This window comes from Strongylocentrotus purpuratus, unplaced genomic scaffold (assembly GCF_000002235.5).
Source record: "Strongylocentrotus purpuratus isolate Spur 01 unplaced genomic scaffold, Spur_5.0 spur5_scaffold_10, whole genome shotgun sequence".
NCBI classification, from domain to species: domain Eukaryota; kingdom Metazoa; phylum Echinodermata; class Echinoidea; order Camarodonta; family Strongylocentrotidae; genus Strongylocentrotus; species Strongylocentrotus purpuratus.
Genome location: NW_022145595.1, coordinates 13405943 through 13419039, shown reverse-complemented (window position 1 = coordinate 13419039; position 13097 = coordinate 13405943). Strand labels below are relative to the sequence as shown.

Below are 13097 nucleotides of genomic sequence, written 5' to 3'. Positions count from 1 at the left end.
CCAAAAAGAAGAAGTAAAAAGTAAAAAGTAAAAGTAAAAAAAGAAGAAAATTATATTTTCACCCCCTCAAAGAAAGAAAAAAGTGGTTCTCCTCTCCATCACCTCCCCCCCCCCCCTTATTCACCGGCTTGAAGAATCGCTGCTAAATATTTTCTTACAAATAGGGGAAAAAAATATGTGCTCTTACCCCCAATGATCCAATTTTAACCAATTTATATATCACTGACATAATTGCTTTGAGTGTCTCATTTCTATTCTAAGTTTATTCCAACTATTGTACTTCTTTTGTTTGTTTCACCTTTTTATTCTCTTTTTGTTGCCCCTGACTCGATTTACTTTTGTGTTGTAATTCACCGTTGATTAGTCTCTTGTGTCCTGTGCTTTCTCCCATCTCTGTATTTCTCCTATCCTTCCCTCTCCTCGTTCCTCTCTCTCTCTCTCTCTCTCTCTAAATAGATATTGTCATGGAAACCTAGGACTCTATTACAATTATTAAACAGTATACAAAACACACTGCTCAGTCAAGTAATACAGAAATTCAAATATTTAATAATAATAATGAACGTCATTTGTACAGCGCATAACACTAACACAAAGAAAGTCCCTATGTGCTTAGAAAAGAAGGAAATAGAGATAGGGCGGAATAGAATTAATTATGTGTTTCTATTCAAGCTTGTATTATAAAAACATAAAACAATATAAAGAAAATACACATTCAATTCATTCTGTCTGCATGATGGACATAACACAATCATGATCTATTTCAAGCAAAGCGTGACCAAGGAAAAGTGATTTTATTATCTAAGTAATAACACTTCCCTAATAGGGTTCACAAGAGCTCTTTAATAATACCTCTGTAGTCCTCGCCTGGAGACAGTGACACCGTTCGTAACCAAGGAAACGGACCAAGGATCAGCCGATCGTCTTCCTCTTTCCAACGGTCCTCTTCTATTCATCTTCTCTCTTTCAGCCTTGATGTTTTTTTTCTATCTCCATACATTATGTTTGGCTACCCGTATATATTACATTCATGGGTGTCGATCCCGGGGGGGATGGGGGGGATATCCCCCCCAATAATTTAGGTGGGGGGATGGCCTGTACAATCATCCCCCCAATAATTCACCCTCAAAACAAACAAAAATTAAGAGAAAAATTAATGATGAGAGTAGTTAATGATTATTAATCGCAAGATGACTATCAATATACGCATTTTGCTATCTCATTTTCATAATACATACATACATTATATACAGAGTAAATGAGACAACCGTATATGAGACAAGAATAAATTAATTTTTTCAATCAACAGCATCATTCATAGAAATGCAATGCGCCAAATGCAAAGACGCGGCGTTAAAAAGCAACGAGTTAAATGTTAAGCGCGAAGCGCAAAAGTAGTAATCTGCAATGCACATCAGACAATCCTGGACAGTGTAAACATAGATGAACTCTGTGACGAATTTGTGATGAGATCGGAGACAAGTAGAAAGATTTTCGGACATTAGTATGACTTATAAGATAGCTCACTAGTTGTTATGTTGTTTCCGTTCACCCTTTTTAAAATTCACGTTTATTTTTTTTCACTCATTTTATTTCCTGATATCTCCTAAAACATTTTTCATTTTTGAAATAAGATTATTATGTCACAACTTATTTTTGTTTTATTAAAAAGCTAATGTAGGCCTATGACACTGGCGAACTGGTAGGAGGCCTTGGGGGCGCTAGCCCCCTCCCCCCTCAATAAAATCCAACCGTGACTTATTTTCAATTTCATACAAGAGATTTATAAATGTTCGTGATATCACATGATTTTCAAAATATTCGCATTTCTCCATTTCTGTTGCAAACTGACACATTCCCAAATAGCCAGGAAAAGCATATATTTTATATAGTCACTAATGGGCCTAATTAGTGGCCGTTAACACTAACAGTAGTATACAATTCCTTTTAAGAAGCTATTGCGACAAGCACTGCCGGGAGATAACATGCTACCCATCACTCGGGCTGTGCATGCAAAGATTTGCGAACTAACGTTCCATACGAACATCATGTGGGGAAACTTAATTCAGACAAGGATTCATAAAGAGAACAGTACAACGAATCGTCCTCTTTCTCTAATATTTCAGTGAAACGGCAAAGCTTCCGCGCTTTGCGTTGGAGGGGGATAAATGAAACATCAAAGTACACGATACAACGAATCGTCTTCTTTTATAATAATGTAATGAAACGTCAAACATCCGCGCTTCGCGCGGGAGGGAAAAAACTGAATTCAGACAAGAAAACGATACAACGAATCGTGTTCTTTCTCTAATAATTAAATGAAACATCTAAAGCTTCCGCGCTTCGCGCGAGAGGGGGGGGGGGGGGGGGGACTGAATTCAGAAAAGGATTAAGAGTCGAGAATGGACATCGAATGGTCTTCTTTCTGTAATAATCTAATGAAAAGTCAGAGCTTCCGCGCTACGCACGGAAGAAAGGGAACTTGATCCAAACATTAATTAAGAGTCGAGAATAGTACATGAAATCGCATTATTTCTTTAATAATCTAATGAAGCGTCAGAGCTTCCGCGCTACGCGCGGAGGAAAGGGAACTTGATCCAAACAAGGATTAAGAGTTGAGAATGGTACTTCGAATCGTCTTCTTTCTTTACTAATCTACTGAAACGTCAATGCTTTCGCGCTACGCGCGGAGGAAAGGGAACTTGATTCAAACATTAAGGATTAAGAGTCGAGAATAGTACATGAAATCGCCTTCTTTATTTTATAATTTAATGAAACGTTAGAGCTTCCGCGCTACGCACGGAGGAAGGGGAACTTGATTCATACAAGGATTAAGAGTCGAGAATGGTTCATCGAATCGCCTTCTTTCTTTAATAATCTACTGGCTACGCGCTTGGGGAGGGGGTGCAACTTGCCACACGCTTCTACCTCTTGGTTGCTTTGATCCATTGCCGAAAATATTTTGGCACCTATCATCCCCCCATCCACGGATACAAATCGACACCCTTGATTACATTGCCTCTCTGTGGGCTTTTCTTTGCCTGTGTCTGTCTCTGTCTGTCTCCCCATCTCGCTTTTCCTATCACGCATAATTGTCTGTTGATCCAGGGAGGTGAGACGCCTGGTTGATCCATCCCGTCTGCACCTCTTTGTGAGGTCAAAACAGCCCTTGGTCAAAAGATAGAGAAACATTGTAAAAGACAGGAAATTGATTTCGGGTGTATGTTGATGTGTGCGCGCATGTGTGTGTGTCGGGGGCAGGTTCTCAAAAATTATACAAATATTGACTGCTCGTGGGGATAATGGTGGAAATTATCACTCCCAAGGTGGTGTTTATACCGGCTTTTCTATCACCCCAAGGCGATACCGGCTCTAGTATCACCCCGAGGCGATAGAAGGGCCGGCATGAACACCACTTAGGAAGTGATAATTTTCACCACCATTCGGGAGCGCCAGGAGTGTCACGTATGACAGACATGAGCGCTATACAAGAACCCACTATTATTATTATTATTATTATTATTATTACAGAGCAGTCCACATGTGATAGTTTTGACTAATAAGTGAATTGTATGTTTGAGGTTGATGATTAAATATAGATCCTACATCGGGAGCTTATCCTCTCGATTATCTTTCCACTTCCGCAGAGGGTCTGTACAGCACGACTATTACAATTAATGCGGGTGTATAGGCTACCTACAATGCAGGGGGGGGGGGGGGGGTTGGGAGTTGAACCCCCCCTTGGTATTTTGTATGTGTGTATTTTGGAGGAAAACACCCCCCCCCCTTTTTTTTTTCTCTTTTTTTTTTTTATTAATTAACAAAAAAATTATGCCAATGGCTGAGCAAAAAAAAGTTGACCTTACCCCCCCCCCCATACAAAGAAAAATGTCAATTTTTCAAATTTCGAGACCCCCCCAAAAAAGAAAAGTGTCCTCTTACCCCCCCCCCCCCCCCCCACCCCCGCTTATTCAGCGGCTGGCTGAGTCGTTGCGAAATTTTCGGCCCGATTTCAAAATGTTAAAACCCCCCCTTGAAAAAATCCTGCGTACGCTACTGGCTACCTATACATGCATAATTATAATATCTTCTTTTGCTAATTAACGAAGTTTTGAGATTGTGGAGTACGAGGGAAAACGACATTAATTTGTATCAAGATGAGTTATTAAATAGGAATCATAATGGCCCGAATTCACAAAGGAGGTTTGTCGACAAACCTTGGTTTTCGCACGTCATAATTATGACGCGTTTTACGCGTTTTTTTTACAAACCTGGTTTGTAAAGAACAAAAGGAGGTTTGGCGAAACAAAAGGAGGTTTGAGCTCAAACCTTGGTCTGAGCTCAAACCTTGCTTTGTGAATTCGGGCCAATACGTCTATTTAGGTTTTAAAACGTGCTGGCAAATTAATTTTTAATATATATTTTCCACCAACTCGATCGAAGCTCTGGGACCACAACAAAATTGATTACCCCCATGAGATACGTGGACATCAAACTCAAAAGGGCCGGATTTTCGGCATTCAATCATTTAATTATTCTGAATTCAAAATGGATAATAATTCGATGAACTGTTCTAGATCCCCAGTTAAAGGGCAAGTCCACTCTGATATTAAGTTGTATTTAATAGAAGCAGAAAATTATAAAATGAGATAAACTGACTAGTAAAAGTTTGAGCAAAAGCCGATTAAAAATGAGAAAGTTGTGAATATTTGAAGGTGCGATCAATCAAACACAAATTGGCAACTATGTGACGTATCTTGCGAGCTCCATATCCATTTCCCTGTACTAAAAAATCCTCCAAAAATGTAATTTGCTTATATTTTCCCTTGAGAAAATGTTCAATCTTACATTCACCCTAAATGTAATTATTGTAAATATGTTTTTTGTATACAACCCCTGTCTAAAAAAAATCCATGCCGCGTCCTCAATAACTAAGGAAATGAAAGTGGATTACAATTTTTGGAATTGAAGGTGAGCTCGATTTGCAAGATACGTAACAGTGTTGCCAATTATTTCACTGATTACAACTTCAAAAATTTATAAATTTCCTATTTTCAATCGTACATTATATTATTATTTCGACCATCCACTGTCTTGTCTGATTATCTGCATTGATTAAAACCAGGATGATATCGGGTGGACCTCCTCTTAGAATTGTATTCAAATAATGAATTTTCCGTATTTTGCTAGTTGCCCTTGATCAACTTTTGACATATGCAATACAAAAAGACACAGAAAATGGAAACATTGTTTTTACTAATTTAGCGTCACCTGTTCCTGGGAGGCGCAAAGCAAACTGAATCACTGTAACCCTCGGGTCTCTCCTCCCGGTATAACTTATTGGGAAGTGCATGTGAACCACTTCTCTTTTACGAATAGTGCAGTGGGTTCAAAGTTGGTGACTCTCCTCTAAACGGGGCCTCCATTGAACGTCCTATCCGAGGGACGGAGTGTTTTCCACTTAACCCATCCTGCGTCTATGAAACAGGGGAGGGGCACGTTAACACACCACGCAGGCTTTTAAAATGGATCGAGTTTGAATAATTAATAGAGTTCTTTCTCTTGAAAATCGAGTAGAAATGGAATAAATATTTAATGAGTCAAACGTCAAAATATTGGAGATTAGTTCCTGAAGCAAACCATTAGTATTCTGCTGCATTCGAGGCCACTTTGTCAAGGTCCCTTCAATTTTGTCGTTATGCCCGAATAGATGTCCCTACAGGCTCATTAAAATGAAGCGCAGCTGCATCATCACTCTATATTAGTCTATGCAGAATGTATGGCTATACTGTATATAGGCGTACTTTGAAATGCTGCGGCGTTGTTGTAAACCAGGTCATCATCTTTAAAATGATGTCCATCTATTCTACCATGCATGTTTATATACATCTCGCGGGACATTATTAAGAAACTTGGATATATAAAATGTACTATTATTACATTTCTCCCTATCCTTACAAGGCAGGGGGATTATAATAGTGCTGTTTCACCTTTTAATGATACCCATAATATTATATTGCGTTTCATCTGAAAGTGTTTACTGAATATGCTCAACTTTTTAACCTCCTTTTACCCCTTGCTCACGCTCGCTCTCGCTCTCTCTCTCTCTCTCTCTTTCTCTCTCTCTCATATACTCGATTTCATAATCCAATTGAGCAACACAAATCTCGACAAAATCTACACAACTGTGTTAATATCCAGAATATTTCTCTCGTAATAATCTCTCCCTACAAAAACACATGTCAATCATTTTACTCCTATATATTTGATTTTCTTATCTCATTCCTTACTCATCTTTGCCGTCAAAATGCTATTTTGGGCATTTCTAATTATCTCTTTTCCACTTATAATTGTTGTAACTTCAATTTTATGTTCTCATGAATTGTGACCTCAATTACTAATCGAAATTGGTGGCTCATGACAAAAGACTCATTCACGCACAAAATAATGATGTATTGTATACATACTTGTATAGATTTAATTGACAAAGTGACACTATAGCGAACATCATGACAATATCGACTGTCTAGGCATAATGAGTCATGTAATATCTCGAATAATGTATATAATTGTTCACATTTATCAAAACAATTTTCACCTTCTTTTGAAATGCATGACAATATCGACTGTCTACGCATATTATGAGTCATGTAATATCTCGAATATTGTATATAATAATTGTCCACATTCATGATCAATACAATTTTTACCTTCCTTTGAATTGCATTATTTTGTTTACAAAGGAAATTAACGCGGTCACTCGTGGAAGATATATATATATATATATATATATATATATGTGTGTGTGTGTAAAGAGAGAGAGAGAGAGGGGGGGATAGAGGATGAGAGAGAGAGAGAAAAAGAAGAAAAACAGAGAGAGGGAGAGAGAGAGAGGGGGAGGCATATAGACATAGACAGAATAATCGATGATGAAATAAACAGGACGAGATAGGGATGAAGATAGTAAATAACAAAATAACAAAACATTTCTTTTGTTTACCCCAAAGCGTTTATTAATAACAATAATAATAATTTTGTATTTATTAACATTTATTCCTTCTCACCAGTACAATATGAAACACAATGTATATATAAATTATATATGTAACAATTATTTCAACAAAGAGTATTCGGTAAATAATTCAGATACGGAAGGAGGCGAAAACCCGGAAGGCATAGCTTGATTTGGGAACGCCCATAATAAGTTAACACAGTTACCGAGAGAACATTATAGATATTATTATGAAAATTACATTTTATATAACAGAACGTTGATAGGAAAGAAAAAATAGTAAATGGAAGAGGGAAAAAAATTAGAAGAGAATTAAGTATAGGAAGGCACGTTCACTTAATAGGAGAAATCGATCCTCAGCACTTCGGCAATCGTCCTGGTTGGTCAACGAGCCATTACCTTTTAAGCCTGCTGGAATACCTCCATTCGAATGCTGACAAACCTGGATCAATTACGAGTGTGGCGCTTACGGATTTTTCCAAAGCCTTCGACTTAGTAAACCATAACGTCGCAATTACAAAAATCTACACAATGGGTGCACGGCCATCTTTACTTCCTTGGTTATGCAGCTTCCTTGGTGAGCGAACTCAGCAAGTGCGGTATAAAGACCAACTTTCAACAACACTCGCCACTTCAGTCGGTGTTCCTCAAGGGACGCGACTTGGACCTCTGGTTTTCTTAGCCACTGTCAACGATGCCCTCCAGTCATCTGACTGCTCTAGGTGGAAGTATGTAGATGACCTAACTGTTGCAGAAACACGCCGATCAAATTCACAAAGTTGTCTTAATGCTACATTGTCTGTATTTGAAGAATGGTGTAAGGACTCGAATATGCGTCTAAACCCATCCAAATGGCAACTCATGAGGGTATCATTTGCTCGTCGACAGCTCCCACCAGCGGAAGTTATGATCGGCGAAAATCAAATCCCGGACAAGCAACACGTGAAATTGCTTGGCGTCGTCCTTAGCAGTGATCTTCGGTGGTTGGAACAAGTCAACTGCATTACATCAAAAGCAGTCAAGAAACTCTATCTGCTACGGATGCTCAAACGTTTCTCTATGCCACTTCATGATTTGATCACAGTTTTTACGTCCTTCATAAGACCGGTGCTAGAATACTGTTGTGTAGTATGGCATTCCTCACTAACTCTAAACCAGGAAGCTCAAATAGAATCAATCCAGAAGCGTGCCCTGCGGACAATATTAGGACTAAGATAATGAATCCTACCATCAGGCTCTCGCAGTGTGTATCCTGTCCTCTTTGAGAGACAGAAGAGAAGAGCTCTGTCTAAACTTTGCTAGGTCCCTCTACTGTAACTTTCGTGAGTGGTTACCTGAAAGCCAGTGTTCCCGAAGACAATTGAGACATAGTAATAGGCTACGTGAAATCAAGTGCAGGACAGAACGCTACAGAAAAAGTGCTTTACCCTATCTAGTAAGGCTTTTGAACCAGCCATGATGTAGCATCCGGTTTGTTCAACTTTTTTGATAGCATAATACCTCCAAACTTTGTGAATTATATGTATTTTTGTCAATATAACTTCAATTTCTGTATCAAGATACAAATAAGGTCATTTTTAGTAACCTCATTTGTTTCCCATGTTTGTTTGTTTTTTCTTTATATGAATTATTGCCAGTTATCTAAAGCCTCTTTTAAATCACAATTTGCTCATTATAATTCATTTTCGAATTGCAATCTTTGCCTGAACCCATCTACAATTCGCCGAATCTTAATGCATTATATTTCAGATTCAATTAAATATCTTGGATTGAACAATTATATTATTGCTAAATGTAGAAACATAATGTAAATATTTTCAATACGCTTTACCTCAATTTATCAGTTAATTATCTTTACTCTTCGTATTGTATACTGTCGATTTCATAATTACATGTATTATTTTAAATTGCCTCTGGTTGCTCGTCATTTTATCTTAACGCTATTAGATTACGCAGGTCTGCAATTACTCCTTTTGAATTTCGCTTCTCTGCTATATCCGCCTGTATTTAGTTGTTATGTATAAATATTTTCTTAAAAGGTTGTTATTATACTTCTTAAAATGTTTTTACTACCATTTACGTTAAAAAAGAAAACATTTTCATATATACATTTTACAACTTACCAAATAATTTTTAGGTAAGCCATAATAATAATAATAATGACGGGTTCTTGTATAGCACTCATGTCAGTCAGATTTTTGTTCTTTTTATTAGTACTATTCGTAATGTCAATGTTGCAATGCATACTTTTATCTTTTTATCGTCAATTTGCATGTAATTTTTAATTCTCTCTCTCTCTCTTAGTTCTTCCTCTTTCTCTTTCTCTTTCTCCCTCCTTCATCTCTTTCTCTCCTTCCTCTCTCTCTCTCTTTTTCTCTCTTTCTATCTTTCCTGCTCTTTCTCTTTCTTCAATATATCTCTCGGTCTCTTATCCTTTCTTTCTATTTTTCTTACTTTCCTTCCCTCTCTCCTCCTTCCCCTCTCTCCTCTCTCTCTCTCTCTCTCTCTCCCTTTCCCTTTTTAACCTCTTTCCTTTATGTGACGTAATACGTGTACTTATAATTATGTAAATTATACTGTTTTTAATTTTGTTAAAATGCAATGTATATCCATGTGCAATTCAGTATATGTAACTGCGATACACGTGTCAATAAATACCATACCATACCATAAAAGTTAACTCAATTGGGCTGTGCATGTGTCTGCGATTACATCATAAAAATAACAAAGTGCTACAATTCTAAAATAGACAGCGGGTACATAATAACAAGCAAAATCAACAAACAAACAACAGCTTCATCAGACAGCATTGTCCTGGGGGAATATACAGATGGGGCGTGTACGTAAGTGATCAAACTAAAAAAATAATCTGTCATATAACAGTCATGTTATTGAATTCAACAAGAAGTCATTTTCGCACATAAATACAAGCGAGGGTATTACTATTGAGCAATAAAATACATTTTTGCCTTACGGGGAAAAGTCTGCAAGGAGAGCAACTTATGTAGGATAGATGGTAAGGTGTTCCAAAATTTTGGCCCAGAGTATCGAATATCAAATTTAAATCTTGGGGTTCTATGTTTAGGGAGATGAATGTTGGCAGCTAGCGCTTCTCGTATTATACGTATGGGTTTCCGAGTTGCATTGAAAATTGATAAGATCACTAAATTGTGATGGGAAGATGTTATTCATGCTTTTATACATGAAAATACCTTGTTGGTGCAAGTTGATATCACTGAATCTCAAGAAAATAATATGTTTAAAGACGGGACCAGTATGGGAACGATAGTGCATTCCGGATATTATACGAATATTCTTCTTCTGCAATAGTGTAAGCTTTTGAATTTTGTAATAATAGTAATAACAGTAATAATATTACGAGATTCCTTTGTACTAACGAATTTTACATTAAGGGTAAAAATACAATTTAGGTTTAGTAATGAAAATCAACTGACATATCAATCTACATTTTGCCACTCTCCACCCAGGTGTTTAAATGGGTACCGGTTGGAAGGAATTCATGAATGATATATAAGTGCCGAAATTGGGTGCGTATATAGCAGAGCCGGGGTATTTAATAGTTGGAGCTCCTTTAGCACAATGCATGGTGTTATGTGCGCTATATAAATATCCAATATTTGTGAATGCCCATTACATAGCATGATGGTACAAAATAGGACTATAATCAGATCACAGTACCAGGGTTAAGTTCTACCACGCGGTATGTATACAGCAGTATAAGCCAAATCAAACCGGGAAATATATATATATAAACCGTCTTATATTTTTAAAGTAAACAAGTTTCCATGTACTATGTAATAATAATTTTTACACCCAAAATGTAATCCAATTCATCTGGAGTTATATTGCACCAAATAGATCGGTAAATTGCTAAAAAAAAATGCTTTCATTCTTTTATAAAATAAAACATTCGTTCCACTTCATTTTTATGAATGCCTTTCCCTTAATTCACTTGTATATTTTGCTTGATGGGAAATTTAGGCCAATTTGGCGGCAAATTTGATAAAACTACCACTGTCCACATTGAAGTTGTGGGGGCGACGTCCTTCCACGTAACCTCATGATATTAAACATCATGGTCACCTCTCTCTGTCTCCTACAAATGCCCACTGAATTGTGCTAGTGGGTTGTATGGAAATTATCTAGGAATCGGGAGTTAGTTAATATCTAACGTAGATCATAATATCGTCCGAGCAAAGTTAGTTGGTTTGAATGTATTCCCCCAGGAACGTGGCTCGTGGTTCGTACCTCTCAACTCGATTCGCTCAATTCATGTTTGGAAAGGCACTTTAAGAATGACAACGTCTGAATCAAGGCCTTCCTGAACTTTGAATTCAGCACAACGTAAATTAGCGGGTTGTATATGACCGATGACTTTGCGAAAAGAGAGGGAATCGTTGTGGACAACTTTGATATCGAATTTGCATCTCCTATGAGAACCCAGAGAGAGACAATGCAGTAAGGAAACCATGCAAATAAAAACACTACAATAGTAACGAAGAGTGTAGAGGCAGTTCTCCTGTGGTTGAATCTACGTTTGAACCTAGGTTTGAACCTAGGTTCGAAACTCGATTTTAAGCGGAGAAAAGTCACAGGTTTGTGCAGTATCTGAGTGGTCTTCATTTTCTCCAGCCACGCGTGTTTCTCGTCGCTGTTGATCTCTTTCGTGACGCCGGTGAAACTCGTCCGCATAGAGTTCGAATGTTTGCTCACTCTTTGGTAGATCTTGAAGTAACTCCAGGAGATGAGGCCAAGAGGTAAAAAGAAGAGAAAGAAGAACATGTAACAGATGTATGACACAAAAAGCGGAGTCTTAGTGTGGAAATCGATGTCACAACTGGTGTGGTATCCAGCCAGAACGAAGCGGTTCCAACCGTAAAGCGGTGGCGTCGAGAATATCAACGTGTAAAGGTGAATGACCAAGATGGCATAGATGCTAGAGCGCAGGGATAACTTATTGTTCTGAGCCTGACCCCTGACGACAATGATGTACCGGAACACGGATATTGCTGCGAGGCTGTTTAAAGATATGCATCCGCAGTAGTAGTTCACGAATCCGTAGAATGCACACGCGTTTGTTCCGAACAACCATCGACCGTAGAAGCTACTGACCATGGACAACGGTGTGCCCGTAGTCGCAACGAGCAGGTCGCTAGCGGAGAGGTTAACGATGAGGAGGTTGATGGGGCTATGGAGCTTCTTGAATCGGAGGAACGTGTAGATGACCAGGCTGTTGCCTGCAGTCCCAAGAAGAACGACCACTAGCAAGTATCCACCAATAAGAGGGAATGCAGGATGCGTCTCTTCCATTTGGCTATCATCGGCCATCCAACCAGGGGTTGAATTCTCCATCAGTGTTGTGGGCATTCCAATCTGTTCGTGAGAATCCTGTTAAAGGTCGTCTGCACTAGTTTGGCTAGGAGGAATTGGACCACCCAGGAAGGTCACTAACAGGTTGCTATCCCATCAACTCAGCTCTCAATCAACATAAGAGAAAGAGGATCGTGGAGACCAATGGTTACTGATTAGGTATTGTTTTCTATATAGAGGGAGCAATGAGCTACAAGTCGTACAGTGGGCATTTAAGTGATGCGTGGTTGACAACTGATATTTGCTTTGAGAGACGAGGCCGTATTAGCAATCAAGAAAACTTCGCTGAAAAATGATCTCTAATTTTGTCTTTGTCAGCCGAAATATGATCCTCTCGGAGCGGGTTTTTAATGTATTCTGCGGTGGTCATCATCAGGTCAAGATGGAAAGTAATATACAAGTCTGGTATTGGCATCACGCGTCTCTGTCTTCTATGCTTTTGGTGGATTTTGTTGAAGTCGTATTTCCAGACTATATGGGGTTGATATACGTGGCCTGTAAGAGATATAAACGAACATAAGTGGTTATAATTATTTCAACGTTAGGACAGGGAATGCACTTTAAAATAGAACCAGTTTACAGTGTAATGCAAGGGATGGCTGTGTAATAATAATAATATTTAATTTTATATAGCGCTTATTAAAAATGTCTCTAAGCGCTTTACAAATATACTATTAACCCTTTCAAGATTATC

The 13097-nt window shown here is 38.2% G+C and overlaps 1 protein-coding gene across 1 annotated transcript; it reads right to left on the bottom strand.

Moving 5' to 3' along the window:
• Positions 1–9779: 9779 nt before the first annotated feature.
• LOC579346 (rhodopsin, GQ-coupled-like) lies at positions 9780–12888 on the bottom strand. Its single transcript, XM_779466.5, has one exon. It carries the CDS (start codon positions 12398–12400, stop codon positions 11285–11287), a length of 1116 nt encoding a protein of 371 aa, XP_784559.2. The 5' UTR covers positions 12401–12888; the 3' UTR covers positions 9780–11284.
• Positions 12889–13097: the final 209 nt, after the last annotated feature.

Excerpts from the sequence above, each read along its gene's own strand:
- LOC579346 (XM_779466.5), bottom strand. The coding sequence starts at position 12,400 with ATGCCCACAACACTGATGGAGAATTCAACCCCTGGTTGGATGGCCGAT.